This window comes from Vipera ursinii, assembly GCF_947247035.1.
Source record: "Vipera ursinii genome assembly, chromosome: 5".
NCBI classification, from domain to species: Eukaryota; Metazoa; Chordata; class Lepidosauria; order Squamata; family Viperidae; genus Vipera; species Vipera ursinii.
This window is the reverse complement of record NC_139518.1, coordinates 25,856,017-25,882,677: the sequence shown is the minus strand read 5'-3', so window position 1 is coordinate 25,882,677 and position 26,661 is coordinate 25,856,017. Positions and strand designations below refer to the sequence as shown.

Here is a 26,661-nt window from a genome sequence, read left to right as displayed (position 1 = left end):
CGCCATCACGAGGTCCTGATGGGGGAGGTTCCGCTTGGCGAAGTGGACAAGCCGGTTGTTCGGGGACCAACAAGGACCGATGGAAGACGGGGTGCACGCGCAGGGAACGTGGCAGAGTTAAACGATAGGCGACCGGGTTGATGACGGCCTCGACTGGGAACGGTCCAAGGTAACGGTGGTCCAGCTTCCTCGCCGGCCGAGTGGATGGTAGGTTCCTGGTGGACAGCCAGACCCGATCCCCCACCGATAATGGAGGCGTATCCCTTCTCGACCGATCGGCGAGCCTCTTGTAGTCGGCCTTGGCCTTCTCCAGCTGCCGTCGCACCAACCGATGGATCGCCTGTAACTCCGCCATGAATTTGTTCGCTGCCGGCTCCGGTGAGTCCACGGGAGAAAGGGGGAAAAACCGAGGGTGATAACCCACATTGGCCAAGAACGGTGTCATCTGCGTGGAGGTGTGCTGCGAGTTGTTAAAGGCAAACTCGGCTATGGCCAAATAGTCCACCCAATTGTCCTGCTGCAGGTTAACGTAGCAGCGCAGATACTGGTCCAAAATGCCGATGACCTTCTCGGTACCCCCGTCGGTCTGAGGATGATGCGCGGACGAGAGGCAAACCTTAATGTCCAACGCCCGCATCAACTCCTGCCAGAAGCGGGCTGTAAACTGGGCCCCCCTATCGGAGACGACTCTATCGGGAAGGCCGTGCAGCCGGAACACCTGTTGGATGAACATGCGACTAGTGGCGCGAGCTGACGGTAAGCCGCGACAGGGGATGAAGTGCGCCATCTTGGTCAACATGTCCACCACCACAAACACTGTCGTGAAGCCGGAGGATGGGGGTAGATCCGTCAGAAAGTCCATGGACACAGCCCCCCAGGGTCTCTTGGGCGTTGGCAAAGGCTGCAGTAAACCAGGCGGGGCCCCTGTCGCTGACTTGGCCTGCCTGCATGGGACGCAGGAGGTGACATAAGACTGGACATCGTGTCGGACTCGGGGCCACCAGAATGTACGGGAGACCAGGTTCAGAGTCTTGAACAGGCCAAAATGCCCCGCAGCCGGGTTATCATGACATTGGCTGAGGACGAGTCCCCTGAGTGGCCCTCCTGGAACATAGAGCCGGTCACGATAATACAGGAGTCCATCCGTGACCGACCAAGGCGAATCTGGCCCCACCTCTTCCTTCCGCTGAGCCACCCACGCCTCCTGCTGCTGCGCCTCCCGGATCCGAGCCCGTATATCCACCGGCTCCCGCACCGCAGCAAAAGACTCGACGGGGATCACGGTCCTGGGCGGAAGCTTGTCTTCCACTCGGGTGTACTCGGGCTTCCTGGACAGAGCATCCGCTCTCTGGTTGTGCCCGCTTGGTATGTACCGCACCCGGAAGTCAAACCTCGCAAAGAAGAGGGACCACCGGATCTGGCGTTGGTTCAAATTCCGAGCGGTCTGCAGGCTTTCCAGATTCTTGTGGTCCGTCCGGACCTCGATTTGATGCCGCGCCCCCTCCAGATGATGCCTCCAAGCCTCAAACGCCGCCTTGATGGCCAGCAGCTCCTTCTCCCAGATGGTATAGTTGCGCTCCGAGGGATTCAATTTCCGTGAGTGATACGCACAAGGGAAAAGGGTACCGTTGGGCGTCGCTGCCTGGAGTAACACGGCCCCAATGGCAATGTCGGAGGCGTCCGCCTCCACGACAAACGGCCGTTGCGGGTCAGGATGCTTCAAGATGGGCTCCTTCATGAAGGCGTCCTTCAAAGCTTGGAACGCCTGTTGTTCGGGGGCGTTCCACTGGAACCGAGTCTTCTTCTGCAGGAGCCGGGTGAGGGGGGCTGTCAAGGCAGCAAAGCCAGGGATGAATGTCCGATAGTAGTTGGCAAATCCAAGAAGTCGCTGAATATCCTTCACGCGACGCGGGGGTTGCCAACTCTGCAACGACTCAACTTTACTCGGTTCCATGGCGATGCCCTCAGGAGAAATGCGGTTACCCAAGAAATCAATGGTCACCTGGTAGAACTGGCACTTCTCCAACTTGGCAAACAGCCGATGTTTCCGGAGGCGCTGCAGGACCTGACGGAGATGCTGATGATGCGCTTCACGCGACGGGGAGTAAATCAGGATGTCGTCCAGGTAAATCACAACAAACTGGTCCAACAGATCCCGAAAGATGTCATTCATAAAATGCTGAAACACAGCGGGGGCATTGGTCAGGCCAAACGGCATCACCGTGTACTCGAAATGTCCATAGCGAGTACCAAACGCCGTCTTCCACTCATCACCCGGCCGAACCCTGACGAGGTTGTAAGCTCCACGCAGGTCCAGTTTCGTGAAGATCTTAGCCTCCCGGAGTCGGTCCAAGAGCTCGGGGATGAGGGGCAGCGGGTAGCGGTTACGCACCGTGATAGCGTTGAGTTTCCGGTAGTCACAGCAAAGCCGTAACTCGCCCGACTTCTTTTTGACGAAGAGCACGGGCGCAGACACTGGCGAGGACGAGGGCCGGATGAAACCACGAGCCAAGTTCTTTGTCAGGAAGTCCCGCAATGCAGCCAACTCGGGCTCCGACATGGAGTACAAACGCCCCACTGGGAGAGGCGCATCAGGGACTAGGTCAATGGAGCAGTCGTAGGGCCTGTGCGGGGGTAATTGGTCCGCCTCTGACTCGCTGAACACGTCAGCAAAGTCGGACAGTTCGGGAGGCAAGGAAACCCCTGGGGAACCCTCCACCTGGCCGGCACAGATATGGCGGGTGTGGTCCACGCACTGCAAACTTGGGAAGGTGACCAAGTTCTGAGACCAATAGATCTGTGGATCATGCGCCCGGAGCCACGCCAGTCCCAAGACCACGGGGAAGTGCAGATCCGAAGTGACGTAGAACTGAATGGCCTCCACATGGGTACTGATGGCCATACACACGGGTTGCGTGGCGGCCGTGATAGGCCCGGACAGGAGCACTCGACCATCGATGGTCTCCACAAGCATGGGCGGATCCACTGGACACTGGGGAACAGCCCATTTGGCCACAAAGGCCGAATCCATAAAGTTAGTGGTAGCCCCAGAGTCAATTAAGGCATGGACCGGAATCCCCTCTGGCTTGCCAGGGAGGATCAGTCGTGCCTCCAAAATCAAATGCCGTGGAGGTTCACAGGCACCGTCGGAACGGCGTCGCTCGGCGTGATCGTTGTGGGTCGCCCGATCTTTCACACCGTCTAGATCGGGCTCGGGCCGTTTCCCGATAGCAAAGCAGGGGACTTTCTCGGGGCAGGCTTGGTCACTGACGCCCGCTGACGCTTCTTCGGGCAAGAAGCAGCCAAATGTCCAGGGTCCCCACAGTAAAAACACAACCCCTCCGATCGTCGTCTGTCCATTTCCGTCACCGATAGACGGGACCTGGCGGCACCCAGCTCCATTGGCTCCTCCCTCTGGACTGGGGGCTCACGCACAACAGGGGCGGCAGGGGTCTGTGGGGTGGCACGGCGACTCTTACGCTGCTGCAGCCGGGCATCGATCCGCAGACAAAGATGGATCAGCCCATTCAGGTCTGAGGGAATGTCCACGCGGGCCAGCTCATCCAACATCTCCTCTGACAAGCCATCCTGAAAGGCATCCACGAGCGCAGCCTCATTCCAGGCGGAATCCTGGCTAAGCAGCCGGAAATCGCTGATATAGGCCTGTAGAGGGCGCTGACCCTGCCTCAAAGCTTTCAGGCGTCGGGTGGCCGTCTGCGCCTTAATCGGGTCCTCGTACATGAGGCGCATATGGTCACAAAACCCCCCAAAGTTATCCAACAAAGGGCTAGGCTGTGCCAACAGAGGCGTGCCCCAACGAGCTGCATCTCCCGACAGAAGGCTCAATACGAATCCCACCTTATCTCGGTCAGTGGGGAAATCAGCTGCTCTCACGCTGATATAAAGCTGGCATTGTCCCAGGAAGGCAGGAAACAGTTCTGGTTTACCAGCAAATTTATCCGGCATAGCTATCTGACATTTCCTCCTGGGTGGGGGGGCAGCATGTACCTGAGCCTGCAGTTGTGCCACCTGAGTGGCCAGCAAGGTGAGTTGCTGGTTGAGCTGGGCATTCTCGGCAAGAAGCTGCTCCATCGTAGTATTAAGGGGTGGGTGGCTGAAAGCAAACTGTTCTGAACCAGCCCTCTTCTCGCACCCCTAATCAAAAGAAGAGTCTGGAAAGCGTCCAAGACCAAAAGGCTTCTGCCAAGTTTTAATTACACTGTTACAAGAATACAAGAGCTTGACTTCTCAAACGGAAAAGTTGCTTTCAGCAACCAGCCCCTCCCCAAACACTTCTTTTATAGAGAGCTCAGGGCGTGGTCTCCCTGTGCCTCCTCCCGAGGAGTCCCATAGCCTTTCTTTGTTTGTCCCTGCTCGTCTGCCTCCTGCGTCGGGCGTCCTTGAACAGGGCCAGCTGTGGGTCATCATCCTCCGCACTCTCGGGCTCACACAGCTGAGAAGAGGTTCCTGGCTGAGGACTCTGCAAAGTCTCCAAATCATCATCAGCCGGTTCATTTCCCTCCTCCCCCACATCTGAGTCCTCCGATACATCGGACCCGGCTGTCGGACCCACAGGCTGGCCCTGAGTCACAACACCCTAGTCACGGCCACTATATGATCTTCCAGGGTGAGCCGTGAATCTAGGAGGACTCCCAGGTTGCGAGCCCTATCCACGGGGGGTAAGAGCTCACCCCCCATAGAAAGAGATGGAACGTTTTGAATGTCCCGGGATGCCGGAATGTACAGCCACTCAGTCTTGTCAGGGTTGAGTTGAAGTCTGTTCCTCCCCATCCAGACCCGAACCGCCTCCAGGCAACGGGACATCACAGCGAGGGCATCACTGGGGTGGTTTGGGGTCGAAATAAAAAGTTGGGTATCATCGGCATATTGATGATACCCAACTCCAAAACCACGAATGATCTCACCCAGCGGTTTCATATAGATGTTGAACAGGAGGGGCGAGAGGACCGATCCCTGAGGAACTCCACAAGCGAGAGTCCTAGGGGTCGACCTCTGCCCCCCTGCCAACACCGACTGCGAGCGTCCCAGGAGATAGGAGGAGAACCACTGAAAAACTGTGCCTCCCACTCCCAATCCCCTGAGACGCCGCAGCAAGATACCATGGTCGATGGTATCGAAAGCCGCCGAGAGGTCTAATAGGACTAGGACAGAGGAATATCCCCTATCCCGAGCCCTCCAGAGATCATTCACCAGAGCGACCAATGCCGTCTCCGTGCTGTGCCCGGGCCTGAAACCCGATTGGTAAGGGTCCAGATAATCCGCTTCATCCAGGACCAGAGGGAGCTGATGCGCCACCACACTCTCAACAACCTTCGCAAGAAAGCGAAGGTTGGAGACTGGAAGAAAGTTGTTCAATACAGCTGGGTCCAAGGCAGGCTTCTTGAGGAGAGGTCTCATCACCGCCTCCTTCAAGACGGTGGGGAAATAACCCTCACTCAAAGAAGCAGATATAACCGCCTGGAGCCAGCCTCGTGTCCTCTCCCTAGCTGCATAAACCAGCCAAGAAGGGCACGGATCCAATAAACATGTGGTGGAACTCAGCTTCCCCATAATCCTGTCCACTTCATCAGGGGTCACAGAATCAAACTCCTCCCAGATAACATTGACAGGACCGCCCGTGTCCTGATCGCCAGACTCTGCCCAGCTGGAGTCCAAACCGGTCCGAATCCGAGCGATTTTATCCGTCAGATGTTGACTAAATTCCTCAGCACGACCCTGCAAGGGATCCTCCCTCACCTCCTGATTAAGAAGTGAGCGAGTCACCCTGAACAAGGCGGCCGGGCGGTTATCTGCGGACGCGATGAGGGTGGAGAAGTAATTGCACCTCGCCACCCTCATCGCTGCGAGATAAGACCTAATATAGGTTCTTAACCGCAACCGGTCGGGTTCGGATCGGCTAGACCTCCAGCAGCTCTCTAGGCCCCATTTCCGACGCTTCATCTCCCGGAGCTCCGCGGAAAACCATGGAGCTCGCTGGGATCTGCGCCGGGTCAGGGGCCGCAAGGGTACAACCCGGTCAAGTGCCTCAGTGGCTGCCCTTTCCCAGGCTTCCACTAAGGCATCCGCCGAGCTGTGAGCAATGGAGGCAGGTGGGGACCCCAGCGCCGCTTGGAATCTATCAGGATCCATTAAGCGTCTGGGGCGGTACCATCTAATTGGCTCCGTGCCCCCACGGCGGGGGGTGGCAAAACGGAAGACCAGCCGCAGGAGATGATGATCGGTCCATGACAGGGACATAATAAATGGAGAGCCCCCACCAAGATCATCCAACCACCGTCTAGATAAAAAAATCAGGTCAAGGGTGTGGCCTCCCTCATGAGTTGGCTCTGAAATTACTTGCGTCAGGTCCATGGCCGCCATGGAAGCCATGAACTCCCGAGCTAGCTCAGATGAACCTCCCAGGGATGGTAGATTGAAGTCTCCCAAAACTATAAGTTTGGGAAACTCAACCACCAAGCCCGAGAGGATATCGAGCAGCTCGGGCAGGGCTGCCGCTGTGTGACTAGGCGAAATGTACACCAGCAGCAAGGCCAACTGCGCCCCAGGACCAAATCTCATAAAGAGAGACTCACACCCGACTATCTGAGAAACGGTGGTCTCCCGCGGACATAAGGTCTCCCTAATGGTAACTGCCATTCCCCCACCCCTACCATGAGCTCGTGGCCGGTGTAGCACCCGGAAGCCTGGTGGGCAGAGGTCAACCAAAGGGACCCCACCCTCTGGGCCCAGCCAAGTCTCCGTGATGCAAGCCAGGTCCGCATGCTCACCCTCAACTAAATCCCTAACGAGGGGAGCTTTATTAACCACGGACCTGGCATTCAGGTACACCAGCCGGAGCTCAGGAGGCTGCACATCCTCGCTCCCGGGATCTCGGGGAAGAAGCAGAGGGTCGGAGCGCCTCACCGCTTGCAAATAGCGGGGACGGCCCTCCCGGTAGCGATACGGCCCCCTGTCTATCCGCCTGCTGCCATTCCCCGTCGTGGGAATTGATAATCCCACGACCCGCTCATGAGCCCCGGCGACAACGCCACCCCGTTCTCCCCCCGTGCTATCAGACCCAAGGCTGGTCTGAACCATGGTAGATCGGCCACCCCCCATAGCCAAACCACCGCTATCTCCCACCCCGCTCCCTAGCCTTATAAAAAATTTGGATAAAAAAATAATCAGAGGCTTTCTAGATTTACATGGATAGCCCCTGCCCCTGCCCAGCCATCTCTCAGAGACCCAAAACTCGGGCCCGTCATCAAGGTTATCGACGTTTAAGGAGGCAGGTCGCACCCAGGAGAGGGGGGCACCCCTGAGGGCGTACAAACGCGTGCTCGTATATTGCCGCATAAGTATAAAAAAGTCCAAACAGTCCAGGATAGGCATCCCTTAGTTGTCCATGGGAGGATTGAACATGACAGAAGTCTGGATCCCCACCCAACTTCACTGCCACTCAGTTGGGTGGCCCCCAGGACAGGCCGCAGCCCGTTCTCTCACAACGGGTAGAGACTCCGTTCCTGGGGGTGAACCAGATATCCACTGGGTAGGCAAACCCCATAGAGCTCCCACCTCTATGAGGTTGCAAATGGAAAAGTCCAGCCACTCTCACACCGTGGCCGATACCCAGGTATGTCGAAAGTCCAAAGGGAGAGGGGAGAGGATAGGCAGGCAGATGGTAAAAAGTGTGTCCAAGGCAAGGAGGATAGGCAGGCCAGAGTAAAAATAGTCTGAATCACCGGCGTCACTGCAAGAGCAGTCGAAAGATGATACACGATGCAGGAGCCCCATGTCGTCCTTGCTCCGGTAAGATAACTCCCGGTCATCCTCTTCGCCACCCAAGCGGTCCGAAGACGCCGTCGCCATAAGAGGCGGCCTGAAGCAAGGGAATAGGTCAACCATCGTCGCCAAGGTGAATAATAATAGTCGCCCTCTCCACCGCCAAAACGGCCCGAGGGCGACACCACCGCCAAAGCGGGCCAAGGCGGCTTGGGGCCAGATGAAAGTCCCGCCGCCGGCGAAAAGATCAAAAACCCAAAGGCACCAGAGTCAGCAGCCGGCCCCCGCGAACAGGGCGACAGTCTCAGAAACGCCGGCACAAACAAAAATGGCCCTAAAAAAGGGGCCCTAAAATGGCCCCTTCATGATAGTTGCAGTATCCCGGGATGATATGATCACCTTTTGCGACCTTCTGACAAAAAAAGTCGATGGGTATGTCAGATTCACTTAATAACCATTTTACTAACTTCACTGCAATGATTCACTTAACAACTCTGACAGGAAAGGTCATAAAATGGGGCAAAACTCCCTTAGCAACTGTCTTGCTTAGGAACAGTAATTAGGGGTTCAATTGTGGTCGTAAGTCAAGGATTACCTGTATTAACCCAGGCCCTGAAGTAGGGGGGATGGCTCTGTCCTGATGTTTTCTGCTTGCTATGTGGTTGGAATAATTTTGTGATTATTTTGCATTTCTGGTAGTTATTTTTTTTTATATTTTGCTGTTTCCATTTTTTTTAAAATGTTGTGATCTGCCCATATTTGGGTGGCATCAGATCAATAAAATCAATAGATTCATGAAAGCCAATATGCTGTAGTGATAAAGGTAGTGGACTAGTATAGAGCAGGGGTAGTCAACCTTGGCTCTTTTATGACTGGCTGGGCTCAGGAATTCTGGGAGTTGAAGTCCATGAGTTATAAAAGAGCCAAGGTTGCCTACCCCTGGTATACAGGAATGTAGGTTCCAGTCCACTGTCAGCCTTGGAAATATACAGTAACTTTGGGCCGAAGTTTTGATATGCCTTTGGGTGATTTTTCCTTATGAGTCAATATGGAATAAGAATCATTCTCCCTTCTGCGCATAGTAACAAAAACATAAATAACAGTGGAATAATCCAACTTACATTCAGGGATATGTACTGGAAATGCACTCTTTTCTGCTTCTACTGCCATAAAGGCAATTTGTTTTGCTATTTGTCTCTCTCTGAGCCTGTAACATTAAAATACACTGGGTGTGAACTTTTTTAAAAACCTATTTATTACAGTTCTTTATATGTCCCCTACTCAAACAACTCTAGGCGGCTTATAACTGACATATATTAAAACATCCATAACAGTAAAAAAATTAATAGCTTTAAAAATATCTGTTGCAATCTTCTGTTAAAATCTTTCCCCTGGTTATCACCTATAAAGCCCTACATGGCCTGGGTCCGGGATATCTGAGGGAACACCTGCTGCCGGCATCAAACGCCCTTCGCCCAGTGCGCTCCCACAGGGAGGGTCTGCTCAGGGTCCCGCCGGTAAGAGATTGCCGGCAGGTGACACCCAGGGATAGGGCCTTCTCGGTGGGAGCGCCTGCCCTCTGGAACCAGCTGCCGGTGGAACTGAGAACTGCCCCCGACCTCCGATCATTCCGACGGGGCCTGAAGACCTGGCTCTTCGAGCTCTCGGGCCCAGACTGAGGAGAAATTTTTAATTGGGGTTCTTTTTAATTGAGTACAGGGTCAATTTAATATTTTTTAATTTGGTTCTTAACTTTTGTATGTTGGATTTTTAATTCCCTGTAAACCGCCCTGAGTCCTCAGGGAATAGGGCGGTATATAAATGTAACTAAATAAATAAATAAATAAATAAATAAATGCCTTATGGAAGGAAATGGTTTTAACCTGCTTCCTAAATGAAGATGGATGGGGACTAGACTGACCTCATAAGACAAACGGTTGAAAGTGAGTGGGTTGTCAGTGAGAATGTCACACTTCAGGTCCTTGCCCCCACTCCCCCAACTCTGTAGGGCTATGCACCCATGGCAAGATTATAATGTAGGTAGTGAGGCAGAACCCATAGGATTATGGGATTATGGGTGAGGCAGAACCCATAGGATATGAGCCTTGGTGGAGCAGTGGGCTAATGCCTCCTTAAGTAACACCAGCTGCCTGCAATTAGTTCAGGTTCGCATCCCACCAGGCTCAAGGTTGACTCAGCCTTCCATCCTTCCGAGGTAGGTAAAATGAGGACCCAGATTGTTGGGGGCAATTAAGCTGACTTTGTAATAATGCCGCTTGGGATGTGTGTGTGAAAGCCCTAATAAGCAGGCATATACATAGAATGAAGGCTACTGCTAAGCTTGTAAGCCGCCCTGAGTCTTCGGAGAAGGGCGGGATATAAATGTAATAAAAATAAATAAAATAAATAAATTTGTGGGTTACAGCCTGCACCTTGATTTGGGCCCAGATGCTTGGTGGGAGCCACTTCAGTTCTTGAATACAAATTATGTTACTAAGTTGGTTAGTGCTGATCAGAAGGCATTGGGTTTTGTGCCAACTGCAGCTTCTGAATGGCCTTCAAGGGCAGATTAACTTCTGTAGTATAATTGAGATAATCCAGTAGCATAAGTTATTGTCTCCAGCACCACCTAATTCAGGAACAGATGCAACTGGCATGCTTGATGAAACTGGATCAAAATTTTCTTGGATGTGACTTCCACTCGATGTTTCATAGAATCTGCCAGTCCAGGAGAACCCCAAAACTACATTCCAACTTTTCAGGGAAAGTGCAATCCTGTATGGAGCGATATATGGAACCACAGGACTTCTGCATCAATAGTAACACTACCTTGCTAGAATTAAATTTTAGTCTGTTTTGCAAATCTCAGCCAGGATCAGAGGACTCTCCAATGCATTTCCTGCTGAGCCTGAGATCAAAATATAAATCTGGCTCTCATCAGCATGTTAATACTAGACCCTATGGGAATAAAGGAACAAGCTGCACTTTGCAGCATCCCATGCAAGAGTGGCTAATGACTTGATGACTTCTTCCCAACAATGCTTTAAGAGCTCTAAATGCTCTAGCTGCTTCTCATAACTGTGTCTAAAAAAATAAGCTCTTCTACTTCGATTTTTTTCCCATAACACCTTTTCTTTACAGCTATAATCATTAGTGTTTCACTATATGCTTAAGATTGATGAAGCCTTAATTAGTTGGACCAGATCTTCTGCATCAATAATACCTATAAAAGCTCAAGAACAGGAAGTCTCAGGTAAGTTAAAGACATTAAAGGTAAAGGTAAAGGTTCCCCCGCACATGCGTGCTAGTCGTTTCCCACTCTAGGGACTGGTGCTCATCTCCGTTTCAAAGCTGAAAAGCCAGCGCTTGTCCGAGGATGTCTCCGTGGTCATGACATTAACGACAGACATTAATGACAGACTAATTTCCATCTACTCACATAGATTCCGTCCAAAGTTTCTTTACTGAATTATGCAACCTCCCTCTGAGGGAGGAGATATGATTAAAGTTGCTTAGATGTGCATCCTAAAATTGACATATTGCATGATCCCAAGGCCTATAAGTTGTATTAAGCTGGAGAGTCATCTTCACTTCCGGTAACTTTTGGGGAGCTCATTTAAACTTCAGAGAGAGAAGTTAGAAATTTTCTTCCCCTGAACTTCCTTCACTCATGGTAGAATACAACCCAATGTAAGTTATACATTTCCTACTTCCTTTCTTGCTACTTGCACCATAAGTGATGGTTTAAAGTGGTCCATTTCATGAGGTACAATAGCTACTTAACTTTAAACTGCATACTCTATAGATTGTGCTCCCCAAAGTAATAGGTGAGGCTAGAACAAAAATAAATTTTGATTTCATTTAAATTAAAATTCAACACAGTTATTAGTCTTCAGTTGTGTAATTAGTAATTTTCCTTCTGTCATGCTGTACTTTAAATTTGGTAACAACTTCTAGAGATCTCTGTAGGAAACTTGAAGAGCTTTCAGAGGTGCAGGTAGCTTTGAGGTATCAGATTTTAGTGTTCCGCCTAACTCTTAAGAGCTCAAATATATACCCCCCCCCCCCGCTGTTTGGCATACCTTTGTTGAGCCCTTTCTTTTGCCCGTTCTCGGTCAGCTTGACTTCCATGGGCCTTATGAGGGGCAATATCAATCATCTCCATTTTCTTTGGATAGCGACTTTTTTCACTGACAATGAACTCATGAAGCTCCCGGCATTGCTGGCAACAGAAAAGCTGGAAAGCAAGGTCCTGTTCTTACCAGCTGGACAGGTGGACCTTGGATCCAATGGAAAACCATGTGGAGAATTTGCTCTCATTACTTACATCTCCCCACTCTGCTATGTGTTCCAGACTTTCAAATGAAGGGAAGTATTTTAGGGGGCTGCCACAGAATTCACAGGTTTCTGGAGTTTCCTTCGGAACCTGCAGAGAAGAAGGGGGGGGCGTATTTCAGAAAATTTTATAATAGTTATCTAAACAAGAATTATAGGGTTCATAGCCTGGGTTTCTGTGGGGTGGCCCTTTTTCTCCTCATTGCCCACTCAGTTATCAATAGAGGGTACATTTATACCCCCTCCCAGACTAGAACAGTCTTTCCAAATTTCAAACATGAAAAATTGGCTGATTTGTAGGGAGGAAGGAGGATTTTTTCTTGTCTCCCCTAAGCAGCATTCGTAGGTATAGATAGAGTGATCTGTACCTATAAAAATGCTGCTTATGGGATAAAAGAGAAAATCTCAAATTGCTGATTTTTGGTCAAATATCCAATTGCTTTTGAAGCAAATTTGGTCTTTTAACTTCAACTTGAGAGTTAAAAATGCTTTTACTTAGCCACAACTAATGTCACATTGCCCTGATATTTTGCTTATTCCTAATAGCTTTTCAGGAATGTTTAACCAAAGTATGTAAAAAAAAAGAAAATTACAAAATATGAATTGCCACATGAATGATGCTGCTGGCTCTGTCCTGTAATAAACAACACTTTAATTATATGAAAGCAATCCTGCTGTATGGGAAGGATGGTGGAAAAACCCTTTTATGCTTTTTCATCTCTTATTTCTGAAGTTCCTTGGGAACAGATGGTGTTAGGCAGCTGTGCACCACAATCATTAAGCATTATTACTGCTCTTTTGTTCTTACCCCCACCTTTTTCAGAGGTAGGAGAAGCCTTGCTTTTCCTTCTCCTTTCTAAAGGGATTACAACCAACGGTAAATGAATCATTTTGCAATTTCATTAGGGATCTTAGAGACAACTGGCCTTTAAAAGCTGCTAAAGGATGACAAGCAACAAAGGAGTGAAAGGGGTTACAATTCTCCTCAATCCCATATTCTAAAAATGGAGGACTTCCGATTTGCTGATGTGGCCGCTACGGACATTTGGAAGGAGAGCTTGCCTTCCACGTCTGATTTTGCATCACTGGGGGACCCTGGAAAGGGTCGAAAGTTGCCCTGTAGGGGCGACCAGCAAGGAGGGGATTCCCTCTGGATCGCAGGAGAGTGGTAGCTCTTTTGCTTGATCTGGCGCAGCCCTCCAAACCGGCGGATGAAAGACCAGCCATAGCAATATGGCTTGTCACTAGCTGTAGACAGCTGAAGTCACATTTACCACCAGGCACCTACAAAGCAGTGCGGAAGAGACTGGGTGAGATCTGAACCTCTCTTCAATCCTAATTATGTTTTCCACTTGTATAAGCTGCCCAAAGTATTTTTCCCCCTGTAGAAAGGAAAGGGAAACTTTATCTCACCCTCTAATAGTGGCAACGATCCAGGGGAGTTTTAAAACAAAAGAATAGCCTGATTTTAACTGGACTTTTACCTTTCTAAAGCTTGAGGACTAAAAGATTCCTTATTTTTATTGAAGATTTGGGTTTTTATCTACAAAAAAGAAGTAAAATCGGGGAAAAGATTACAAAATTTGGACTACATAAAAAAGAGGGGAAAAAATCCTAAACGGTATGGTTGACACCTTGTAGCTAAACCTGATATTACAACCTGTTATTGCCTAACAGAGACTTGGTTTACTGTCCAGACGATAAAGACTTCTCTAACCTTGGCATTTTTCAGCTATGAAAAGCCCAGATATGTTCCATAGGCAGTGACAAAATTACTCTTATTTTTTTATTTTAATTTAACATACTTTAAGAAAATATGGCTGAAGATCATGAACAGACTCTTTTTATGATGAAAGCAATTCTTAAAACCATTATTACAGCTACTGATGAAATAAGAGGCTACAAAGAAAAAGATGTCAGCCTAGATATACAAATGCAAACTTTGACTACAACTAAAAGCTGTTAAAGTATGACAAGCAACAAAGCAGTGAAAGGGGTTCCAATTCTCTTCAATCCCATATTCTAAAAATGAATTTGCCAATATTGAACGAAACAACAGTTCTTCTATCTCAGACATGTCAAACTCATGACATCACATGATGTCATGCAACGTATCAGGACAGTTTTGCCATTGCCAGCAATGGGGTGGGTGCGGCTTCTAGATGACGCGTCCGGCCCATGGGCCGGCAGTTTGACACCCCTGTTCTATCTCATCTAACAAAATGAAATTCAATGGTGAAAAAAGTAAGGTTCTACATTTAGGCAAGAAAACCAAATGCACAGGTATTGTATAGGACAAGGTTTCCTGCCTGTGCAGAGGGTTGGACTTGATTACCTCCAAGGTCCCTTCCAACTACTATTACTATTATTAATAATAATAATAATTTTCTTTTATTCATTAAACATGAACCTCAACTGAACATTCAAATTGACTGGCGCTAATGGTTCACACGGGTTGCTGCCAGCATCCTAGGTATCAACCAGGTACCTCCTTAAAATGTAAGATGTTCCGAGTAGTGCAGCTTTTTGTAGCTTTGCTGGAGTTATTGCAGGAAGCTGCAATTTCTTGATGTATTTTGCAAAGTTTTGGGACATAGTTCCCAGTGCCCCGATGACAATGGGTATCACTGTTACACGTTTCATCCATAGTCGCGCAGTTTCGATGGCCAGGTCGCAGTATTTCATAATGTTTTCCAGTTCTTTTTCTTTGACTCTGGGATCTCCTGGTACACCGATATCAATCAACTGTATGCTTCGGTTCTCTACGACTGTGATATCTGGCGTGTTGTGTTCCAAATGGCGATCTGTCTGTATTCGGAAGTCCCACAAGAGCTTTACCTTCTCATTCTCGACAACTTTTTCCACCCTATGTTCCCACGACTTTTCGGACACAGGCAAGTCGTATTTTTTACACAATGCCCAGTGGATTAGTTTAGCAACTTGGTCATGTCTAGCTTTGTAATCAGTTTGTGTGATTTTGCTGCACTCACATATTAAATGTGAAACAGTTTCAACTTTGTCATTGCAAAGTCGGCAATTTGGATTGTCAGTAGATTTTTGTATCTTCGCTTTCATGGCATTAGTTTGTAGTGCTTGTTCTTGAGCAGCCAGTATTAAGCTTTCTGTTCCTTTCTTGATGGTTCCCATCTGAAGTCATGCCCATGTCAAGTTGTTATCACATTTTCCTTCAAATGCTGACCATGCAAAGCTTTGGTTTTCCATCTATTTAATCTGTCATTATTATTATTGTTGTTGTTATCTTGTTTGTGTATCTTAAAGTGTTTACTTAAGCTAGCCTAAAATCTTAAAGAAATATGATGTACTCTTATTAAGATGTCATATCTATAAAATAGTTTCACATTCTTATGTCCAGAAATAGAAAGGTAAACATTTATTTTATGGCCAAATATTTGAGTTATTCTGTTATATAACTTACAGGGAGATTAGTTTTTCTTTTCTTTTATAACACTCTTTATAATTTGTGTGGCTGGGTTGTTCTTTTAGTACTATTGTTTGCATTTGTGTTTTTCACTTGTTAAATTCTTCAGCACTGTAAGTTTGAAATAAAAGAAAGCTGACTATACATAGAAAATTCATATATTGGATAGAAGGCAATGCATCGCTTTCTCTGTTACAGCTTTTCATCAGAATTTTTCATCAGTGCAATTTTTAAGAAGAGACATTCTGTCATGCAATTGCATTCTGAAGTGGTGAACTTATAGAAGCTTGTAACTATTTTCTTTCTTCAGAAAATAAAGGTTAATCCTCCAGGCTAAACAGAACACAAGGTATATTTGCATGATTCTTTCCTCAGCAGAAGTATCTATGGGAAACTGGAATTTTGAGCAGAATACCAGTGGTACTGGAAGAAACAATTGGTATTCTTAAAATGTCTCCTAATCCCCTCCTCCCTTCACCCTCCTTCTCCAAAGTCCTCTTCCCTATCCAGGAAGAAAGGGAAGTGGTAAACAGTGTTGCCCATTTCAGTAAAGAATAAGAACTTATAAATTTACAGTGCAAAGTAATGCATAGTGGGGGGAGTAGAGCCATTACCTCAAATTGAATATCTGATCTTGATGACTCTGGTCTATAAGCTAGAATAGTAGGTGGGCCAACACTGGAAATTGTCTGCAGAGATTCTTGAAACAGTTTTAAGAAGTCTTCTCTAAACTTAAAAAAAGAGAAAAAAATAATTTATTGCAAACCTCAAACCACTTGTCTAGAGTATTCCTGCAGCATCACTGCAGAATAAACAGCCTCCATTGTTATTTAATTGTGAGAGGCAGGGATGGGGAAGGAGGTAGGTAAACTAAAATGAGAATAGGTTCCAATAAATTGCATAGAGACCACTTATGATTGATACCTCTGTGTCGCATAAAATGTCTAAGCAGCTGAGATCTTGGGGAATAACAGCATAGATATCTAGGCATCAATAAAGAGAATTAGTTAGGAAAGGTATGTTCTCCTTTATGAACTGGATCTTAAAGCAATATATATATGGTTCTCATTTAACTGTTGGATGCTTAAAAGCTGAGCTCAGGCAACACATTGTATTATATCCAAATTAACAAAACACCATGACTATGTTAATATATCCTATGTTAATATTTCCCTGACAAATCATATTATTACATCATGTGATGGTCTGGTTGGCCTAACATGTTAATTCAATAGATAGAATTCCACAGCACGCTGAACCACAAATTTCTCAATCCCAATCTAGCATGTGGTATGTATCCAGCCAGTGGAATTCTTAAAAAAGGCAACTCTAAATATAATTCTTAGGTTCCAGCAGTCTTCCTTCAGATTAGTGCTCACTGGACACACAGAGATTAGCACTCTCAGCATTGTAGGCCCAGTACACTGGGGGCAGGAGTTTGGGGAGAATTAGGCTGGAAGAGAACTGCATTTTAGGAAGAGAGTGGGATCATTCCGTTTCTAGAACATTATAAAAATAGTACATATAATTCATAGAATATACAGCTAATTCTCAATGAGCAATTATCTGGGACTGCAATTGTTCAATTACAACAGTGGTGAAAAAGGGACTTTGCAATCAATGCCCACATTTATCACATTCACAATGACTGTCAGTCATATGTTCACCATTATAGTCACTTAATACTATTGTTCTATTCTTGACCTGTTCTTTTTCTCCCTTCACCACCTTGCAGAGCAGAGAGATGGCCTGAAGAAGCTACCTCTTCCTGACCACTTTTCTCCACAGTCCATGTTTGTAAGAAGTGCTAAAGAGCAAGTTAACAAACTCAGCTGGTAACCTTAATTAGTTGATTAGAACCTGCTGCAGAGACTGACAAGCACCCTAATCCTTTTCATACTGAAGGCTTTCTTTTACCTCTGAAGCCACTAGGCCACGGGTAGGCAACCTTGGCTCTTTTATGACTCATGGACTTCAACTCCCAGAATTCCTGAGCCAGCTGGCTCAGGAATTCTGGGAGTTGAAGTCCATGAGTCATAAAAGAGCCAAGGTTGCCTACCCCTGCACTAGGCAAACCGCATTGCTTTCTATGTGTATTTCCCATTGTGTGCCTGCTTATTCTCTTGTAATCCCTTCCTCCCTAATGATTGTAAATACAAACTAATTCTCTTCTTGCTAATTGTCCTAATGCTAGGGTTAGCATTCCAAAGGGCAGAAGGAAAAGGAAAGCTGAAGTAAAATCATGAGCCCAGTCATGTGATTTTCACCTAGCAACTGCCCTTCTTAATGACAGTCATCAGAATCAATGGTGGTCAGTAAATGAGGACTAGCTGTAGACTTCCACACCAGCAGTGCAATTGTATCCCATAGTTTTAGGTTTAATCAGAATGACTGCCCTCTCTAAAAGGTTATATTTCCCTAATGAACTGGCAAAAGTGATATGCTGAAAGAGAAGTCAAAACTTAAAGGACAGCCATATACAGACATTACAGAGCCAAAAAATGGCAGCACAGCTGTTATATAGTGAAGAGACAGAGAGAATCTACCAGCAACCATCAAAATGCCTCAGCTTTCAATGGAAATTAAAACTAAGATGTCTTTTGCAGCCTAGTGGCTGAAGAACAATAACATGCTAGATATACCGTCAGTTTGATAGCTCGTTGATAGGAATCTGTGGATTCAAAAAGTATAGAAATAAAAATTATTCTCAAAATGAATAATAGATGTTTTGGGAAGCAACTTACCATTCTCAGAAGGAATTTCTTCTTGGGTCTCCTTTGGAGCTGCAAAGGGAACTGAAAAGGAAAAAAAAGCAGTCCATTTCTATCAATGTTCTTTTTCTTCTTTCTCTCTTTTGAAGATTAAAAATAGGTTGAATAAAAAAAGAAGAGAGGCAGCAACAGGGCAGAAAATAAATGTCCAAACAGGTCACTCTGAAGGCTCCTCTGCTTCCATGCAGAATTTTTCAAACAGAAAAATTAAAATTGCTCAGCAACATGAGATTGCAATTTGCAGAGACAGCATGCACTGTCAACGAGAAGGATTTTAAACTAAGATCACAGCCCCCAAAACTATGGGTAACTATGAGTTAACCCATAAGTCCCCTTCCAAAGATGACAATGAGCTGTAAATATGAAGAGGTAGCATGCATACACACACACACACACACACATTTTGTTGTCGTTAGTTGCGAAGTCGTGTCCGACCCATCGCGACCCCATCAACAACGTTCCTCCAGGCCTTCCTGTCCTCTAGCATCTTCTGGAGTCCATTTAAGCTCATGCCTACTGCTTCAGTGGCTCCATCCAGCCACCTCATTCTCTGTTGTCCCCTTCTTCTATTGCCCTCAATCTTTCCCAGCATTAGGCTCTTCTCCAGTGAGTCCTTCTTCTCATTAGGTGGCCAAACTATTTGAGTTTCAACTTCAGGATCTGGCCTTCTAAAGAGCAGTCAGGGTTGATCTCCTATAGGACTGACCGGTTTGATTGCCTTGCAGTCCAAGGGACTCACAGGAGTCTTCTCCAGCACCACAGTTCAAAGGCCTCAATTCTTTGGCGCTCAGCCTTTCTTATGGTCCAACTTTCACAGCCATACACACACATACACACTACTATACATATACACATGCTAGCTCATTTTACTTCATCATTCAGTTTAAATTAAACCACATCCATTCCATTGGATGCTCCACCTACGTGTTTGTCACCATCTAACCTATGTCATCTATCAGACTGACAAGGAGCAGCTTGCTGGTTTTCTGTGCATTTTTCTTTAAGAATATATACAGAGTAGGGAAAATATCCTCAGAAATTAACCCCGATATTCCTAATTCAGAAAATGCTACTCCAGCTTTCCACTTTAGCTTTTGGGTGATCAGAAGAATACAGAATTCAAACAGAAGGTGAAGCTAGAAAGAAAACAAGGATGAAATGAAAACTGCATACCGGTATATTTTAAATACTCCTTCCAAATATTACCACTGTTTGAACTGGATGACACCTGGTAGCAAGCAGCGCAGCAGAATCTGATACCAAATTGGCAAAGAAGACTCTTTACCAATGTTTTTAAAATTTGATAACCGTATGTTACCTAGACTTAAATGCCCATGCTGGCTGAGAAATCTGGGAGTTGAAATGCACATGAAGTTGCCAAAAGTGAAAAACAATGGTATAAACTATAGTTTATAAAGTGAAAGAAGAATAGTCATGAACCTGGACACTTGTTTTAAACTCTGTTAATGCATTCTTCTCTAAAAAAATTAATAAAGTTCCGTGTTCCAGCTTCCCAATAAAGTTTAACAATTTAACAATTCATGTTTGAAGCAAATATATGTTATAAAAATGCAAAAAAATACAATTAGCATACCAAAATAAGACCAGCAGACACACAGGTCCAGTTTGGGGTAAGACCAGCAACACACAAGATTCAATGCCAGAAGATCTTCCCAGAGAAAAGTATTCTATAGGTGGGGTGCTACAATTCAGATGTCTATTCTATGCCCTTCATTAACCTGATCTCTACAAATTTTAATATAATTGACCCTTAGCAATTGGACAACTTTAAGTGGAAGTAGACTCTCCTTCTGAACTCTAGACCAAAGTTGTATGTGGCCTTCTAGGAAAATAAGTAGCAATCAAGAACTAGAATGATGGCAACCAGTGAAGTTATTTAAGAATTAGCAACTTATTTTATATTCCTTTATCTAAATATATAGTGTGATAAATTTCAGAATAAAATATTTGTGCTTAACAAGGGATCCTGGGTTCAAATTCATTTCCTGCCTAGCTAATTGTACTTTCATGAAGAACCACTGATGGTTGGTACAGCATGTTTTGCATGCCAAAGTTTCCAGGTTCAAATAATCTAATCTCTGTATCAAAACACATCATATAGCAAATGCTGCAAAAAAAGAACCCGAAAGCATCTCCAGTTAGAGGAAACAGATAAACAAGTAGCAGTTTCTCTTTCTTCAACACAATGAAAATTTCTTCAATATATATATAATATTTCCAACATAAAATAAGCTCATTACTTACGCTTTCTCTTGTAGATGTGGTCATGAATCCAACTTGCATCTGTCTGCATTGAGACAGATATTTCTAAGGGTCTCTGAGGCATATCAGCAATGGTATCCAATATCTCCCTTTCAGCAGATACAAGATATATAATCAAATTATCTTCAAATAAACTCCAATGTATCATGCCCCAAAATGATATTTGTTGCCTACTGCTTTTAAACAATAGAAAAGCAAAATATTTGAAGGATTTTACCAACAGATAAGGCATCATTCTATGCGAAGATTGAGTACAGTTCTTAATACTTACTTGCTAAGGTAGAATTTTTCTTATTCTGAAAGATTTTATTTCTCTGATCACAATCTTATTTGTTATTGAACTCTTCCAAGAAAAGAGTTGATAAACATGTCAAGGAACAGTCAAGATGAGAAAGAAATATATCAATCATGAAATATTTTGCAGTGAGCACAAAACTGTAGCCATAGCAAAGTTTAAAAGATAAAAAAACATCAGCTAGAATATACTTCCCTCAATCTGAAAGCAGTGACAATAGTAAACCACAATGATGCCACATGCACAGTCGTATCACGAGAGAAATGCCACCATTATCTACTGAGTCCTAAACTCTGACTCAAGTATATACGTTGTGGAATTTGAGGTACGAGGTCAACATGCTAATGTTGTATTTTATTCTCCTGTCCCCCAGCAGGTGCCCATGTGTATACATCATATACATACACAATGTAGTCCAGCCTTCCACAAACTGCCTGGAGCCTTACAGATACTTTGGATTCCTATGAATTCTGGAATTATAAGCTAATGCACCTGTTAACTGCCTGGCTGAAAAAGATTTCTATAGTTGCATTCATTGTTTAAAGCACAATGCTAGAAGGAAGATAAGTTATTTCCAACTTTTCCAACCATCATTTGGAAGAGAGGAATTTACAGGCAGGATATTAAAGTATGGAATATTGTTACTTAACACTGGCATGATCTAACTTTCTTTCAGAAAGCTACTCATCTTAAATACTCACCTGCTGATTTCACTTTCTCTCCGGACTCCTCCCAATATCCTTGGAAAGCTCTTGGTTTTTCCTGTTCATAAAACAAATGCATCATTTGCATGGAAGCCAAATTTTGTTCTGTACTGGCTATGAACATTTTAAATATAAACATCTTCCTATAGCCCGTTTATCCTGAGACTGTTCTGATGGCTTCTAGCCCATCTCTATCTACTGAATATCTTGTGGCTACCCAGATCTTTTTGTCTTTGCAGAAATGTGGATTAACAGAGGACAAGATAGCACTTTTCAAAGTACCTCAAGATGGTCAACACGTGATCAGACTCAGACTCAGACTCCAAACTTTCAGGAGGTCAGCAGATGTGGCAATGCTCCTAGAAGAGTTATGTCTGAGATTTTCAGACAATGCTTTGGTCTAAGTACTTCAGCTTGTTTCTATGGGAGTTGAGTAGGAATAGGACAAGAATAATAGCAGCTACTTTTGGAGGCAGCTGGTAATATCCCATCCTTAATATCCTCACTGCAAAACAAACAAACATAACCCCAAATCACAGAACCAATGTTTGGTCAGTTTGCTGTTGAATTTCAGTAGGGCTAGGGGTGGGGCATCTTTTGGGATTTAGCTTTGTTTTTTGTTTATATTTTTATACTGTTTTTCATTTGTTGTTTGTTTGTTTGATGCTGTATGATAACCAGTGCCTTTTAGGGTGAGGTATTTTTATGGTAAACTATGAATCAAGAAAATTATAATTAAAATATAGCATACACTGTCAGCTCATGAGGCAACTCTTAGCTTCATCTGCGACACTCAGGATAATTTATGTTATAGCTTTGTTGTATTGAAATGGTATGTGTAATTCAGGTTAAGTCTTCAAAGCATTATAGCATGATTACTATTGTTGTAGCTGATTTGGATCAAAATTGAGACCAACATAGATTAAATGGGACTAATTCCATTGATTTTGAGAAGATCCTATGCCAAGTATAATAGGATCTAGAACCAATCTGGGCTCCTGTTGTTTTAATGAAATCTATCCTCCCTCTTCCTTCTCAGATACTTCAAGTGGAATCAGATTTGACTCCACTGTTTACTATGGCTGTCTTCCCCTCCCTCTTGCAAGACAAATAGGCTCCTCTGTCAAAAATTCCTACAAGCGTTGTTTTGAAAGAAGAACTAGATTGCGCATAAACTTTAGTCTACATCCATATCAACAGAAAATAGAGAAACGTATTCTAGTATAACTTTGCTAAATTTGTATTTCAATGCCATCATTTTGGTTCTCATTCAGCTAAGAGTTTAGTCCAGTTATACTTTTTATTTGCATACTGCCAAGTTAATGTGAGAATCCAGTCAATAAGGAAGGTTGTAATATTGGTGATGGTGTTTAGAATGTAGTATTGCAGGCTAACTCTGCCCACTGCCAGGAATTCAATCCTGACTGGCTCAAGATTGACTCAGCCTTCCATCCTTTAGAAATCTGTAAAATGAGGACTCATATTGTTGGGGGGAGGGAAGGGATATTCTATAAATCACTTAGAAAGTGCTGTAAAGCACTATGAAACAGTATATACCAGGGGTGTCAAACTTGCAATGTCACGTGACATGTCGCTACATATTGCGACCTTTTTCCATTGACAGCAATGGGTGGGCACAGTTTTGCTATGATGCATCTGGCCCGTGGGCCAGCAGTTTGACACCCCTGGTATATACTGTGAGTCTAAGTGCTATTGCTACTGCTATCGCTATTGTAGTTCTTCCTAAGGTCAAATTAATTTAATTCTGTGATAAAGAAATATTTTATTTCTGCCACATAGTCCAAAATTTCTGGCGTTATGTAGGAATTAGTCCAACTGCTGAAAATCTTATACTGCCAAATTAATATAATAATGTAGAACAGATTTCTATAAACATTATAGCCAGCAAGTGTGATGACTACCTAATTTTGAAACCTACAACTAATGAACCTCCTAACAGTTTGAATACATTGGGATTATAATCCTTTGGTAATGCTGGCTGAAAATTCTAGAAACTATAATCCCATGACATCTGGACATTAGGTTGGAGAAGATATATTCATGCAACTGCACTTAGGAAGTTTCTTAATGACCATTATGATGGATTTCAAATTCCTTACTATCTGCCTTCGTAACCTATAGAAATTAAGACAGACACCTGTGCTTGATGTTGACATCTCTGTGGTACTTGGGGAAGACAACTCTATTTTTCTCTCTGAAGAATCTCTATCTGATCTCATATCTGGACTACCACTAGTTTCTCCTACTTTGATTTCTTTAGAAGACCTACAAGAAACAGAATGATAATACATGAATTCTTGAAGGCAAAATAAGCAACTGATTATTCCAAGAACCCAAATATATATATATATAATTTTATTCAGACTAATTTAAAATGTTCCACCTGGCTGGAGATTAAGATTCTGCATGCTAATATGGTTAGTCCATTATTCACAATAGTTCATTTAGTGTCCAAAGTTACAAGGTCACTGAAAAAAGTGACTTATGACCATTTTTCACACCTTTGCAGCATCCCCATAGTCATGTGATCAAAATTTGGATACTTGGCAGCTGGTTCATAGTTATGACAGTTGCCGTGTCCCAGGGTGGTGCGATCCCCTTTTGCGACCTTCTGATGAGCAAAGTCAATGGGAGGCCCAGATTCACTTAACACCTGTGTTACTAACTTAACAACTGCAATGATTCACTTAATAACTGTGGCAAGAAATGGGGCAAAAGTCACTTTGCATCTGCCTCACTTAACAACAGAAATTTTGGGCTCAGTTGTGGACATAATTGAGGGCTACCTATACATAGACTTCTGAAAGCAAGGTCTCTCCTGCACACTTTCTTGTCATATTGCCTAAGCAATTTCTGTATTCATCTAAGACTTCTAATTTATCAGCAACTAAAGAAGTGGAAAACCCCAAAGAATATTTAATCACCTTAGATAGTCTACTCTTATGAGTCCATTACTCCTACCAGAATTAATTTGATCCACTGATCTTAATACAACCAGATATTGATTTGTCTGTCCTGCTGTCACAAAGAGTTCCCAATTATTACATTCACCAGAAGGGAACAGACCAAACTAACAGATCTTCAAATCACCACTTCCCAACACTCCATATACATGTTAATTCCGTTCATAGTCATAGCTAACACAAACAGTTTTTGTTACTGTAATTACCTAGCTGAAGGTATGGGAATTGCACTTGTAACTCCTCCTGGATGATCTTCCAAACCTGTTCATACAAACATGATTAACGTAAAGGTATATACTTTAAGATATATGTAAATAAACAAAAACTTGCACTTCAAAAACAGTAGTAATACAACACCTGTGGCTACTTGTGACTTTTCTGTGATCTCATGCAACTCCACCTTGCTACTCTCGTGCTCTGGAACTGTAACATTATCTTCTGGTGCACTGTGTTGAGAATAAATTGAATTTAGCGTACAGAGGAAAGTATGTTGCAATGGCAGCACTGGGGATCAATGAAGATAACTTTATTGTGACATTTCCAGTCTTTTCAGGAGAATGCTAATTAAAAAGTGTGGGATTTTATATGAATTCTCTTAGCAAGGCTGACCACTTCCTATTGAAGTTATAGCAATTATTCTCTCGTGCATAGACTGGAAATCTAAATGTGAATAGTTGGTCCTAAGGATTAATAAATCCTGGTGGATTATTGAAAGATCAAGGGAGCTATCTGGATTTTTCATCAGATAATTCTGTGGGATAGGCAGTTGAAATGGGACAGTGTGTTTGCATCTAGTTGGCTACTTGCAGTAGTGAGAGCTTCTATTAGTTTCCATAACACAACCTCATTCATCTTGTTGCTTTAAGGCTTCCAATTACCACATCTTTGGCAACTAATACTATAAGTTAATGGTGTGAAGCACAAGGAAATTACTTTCTGACTTTTAGCCTAAATTTATTATCAATGAATTTTATTGGATGGCTTTGAGAGGACATTCTTCTTCTCCTCAGTATTCTTTGCAACACTGTGATACACTACAAACAAAAGGAAAACAATTTTTACCATTCACTTACTTATCAGAATTATCAACTTCAGAAGACGAAGTTCCTTTTCCAGTATCTCTGCTATCTGGTAAATACAGACACATTATAAGTATATGAATGAATTTACCGGGTTTTGAATGATAAAGTGAAAAGTAATGCTAAAGACAATCCCCATTCTGGCTAGAGAAAATCATAGCTGGGAAGTTATGAACATTTATTTGATAAAATAAAAACTTGACCTCTCTTTAGAACAGAGGTGTCAAACTCAATTTCATTGAGGGCCACATCAGCATTGCGGTTGCCCTCAAGGGGCCGGGTGGGTATGGCCAGGGGGGGCGTGGCCAGAGTGCGTATGGCCTACTGGGTGGGCATGGCCAGCTCTACATCGTTCACATCAAGGGTGCCTATGGGGGCCTGGGCAGGAGTGGGACTGATCTGAGGGTCTCTGGCAGAAGGAGGGTCTCTGGGCCAGGGCCAAGGCAGTGGGGGCCGTTCCCTCACTGTTTCCAGGATGGCTTCGCGGGCCACATGAAACCACTTCGCGGGCCGGATCCGGCCCCCGGGCCTTGTGTTTGACATGTCTGCTTTAGAAGATCAAAAGATAATACATGATTCTTTCCCTACCCAATGTTTTCATAACCCTAAATGATAGGTTAGGCTGAAAGATTCACCCACAATTATCTAGCAAGTTTCATGGTTCAGGATTCAGTCTTAGTTCAACCTCATCTATTTCCAAAGAAATCTCCATGGGATCAGTCACTGCTTTGACTGAGTCTTAAAAATGGGATTTCAAAATCATGACACATCACGTAGATTTGGGCCAAGCCATTTTATTTGAAAAACTATAAAGTTATTAAGGGAATTATTCCATTAGTCACTCTCTCTTAGGTCACCTCACCTCACAGGATTGTTGTTATGGGGAAAACAAAAGGAGGAAAGAGTATTAAGTATGTTCAATGCCTTCAGTTATTTACAAAAATAACAGACAGGAGAAAAAATATTTAACCCCCCTAGATGTTATCGTA

The 26,661-nt window shown here is 44.5% G+C and overlaps 1 protein-coding gene across 1 annotated transcript in view; it reads right to left on the bottom strand.

Annotated features, from left to right (window-relative positions):
- Positions 1–26,661, bottom strand: part of ERICH6 (glutamate rich 6) — a 37,721-nt gene that overhangs the window by 8,898 nt on the left and 2,162 nt on the right. Inside the window, exons 2-13 of the mRNA XM_083363481.1 lie at positions 25,667–25,721; positions 24,951–25,039; positions 24,800–24,854; positions 23,768–23,895; positions 21,607–21,667; positions 20,593–20,699; positions 18,301–18,351; positions 16,481–16,539; positions 16,171–16,287; positions 12,110–12,208; positions 11,865–12,019; positions 8,904–8,989 (exon numbers count right to left, since the gene is read on the bottom strand). Of these exons, the coding sequence (XP_083219607.1) occupies positions 8,904–8,989; positions 11,865–12,019; positions 12,110–12,208; positions 16,171–16,287; positions 16,481–16,539; positions 18,301–18,351; positions 20,593–20,699; positions 21,607–21,667; positions 23,768–23,895; positions 24,800–24,854; positions 24,951–25,039; positions 25,667–25,721 (1,062 nt within the window). The remainder of the gene's footprint in view (positions 1–8,903; positions 8,990–11,864; positions 12,020–12,109; positions 12,209–16,170; positions 16,288–16,480; positions 16,540–18,300; positions 18,352–20,592; positions 20,700–21,606; positions 21,668–23,767; positions 23,896–24,799; positions 24,855–24,950; positions 25,040–25,666; positions 25,722–26,661) is intronic.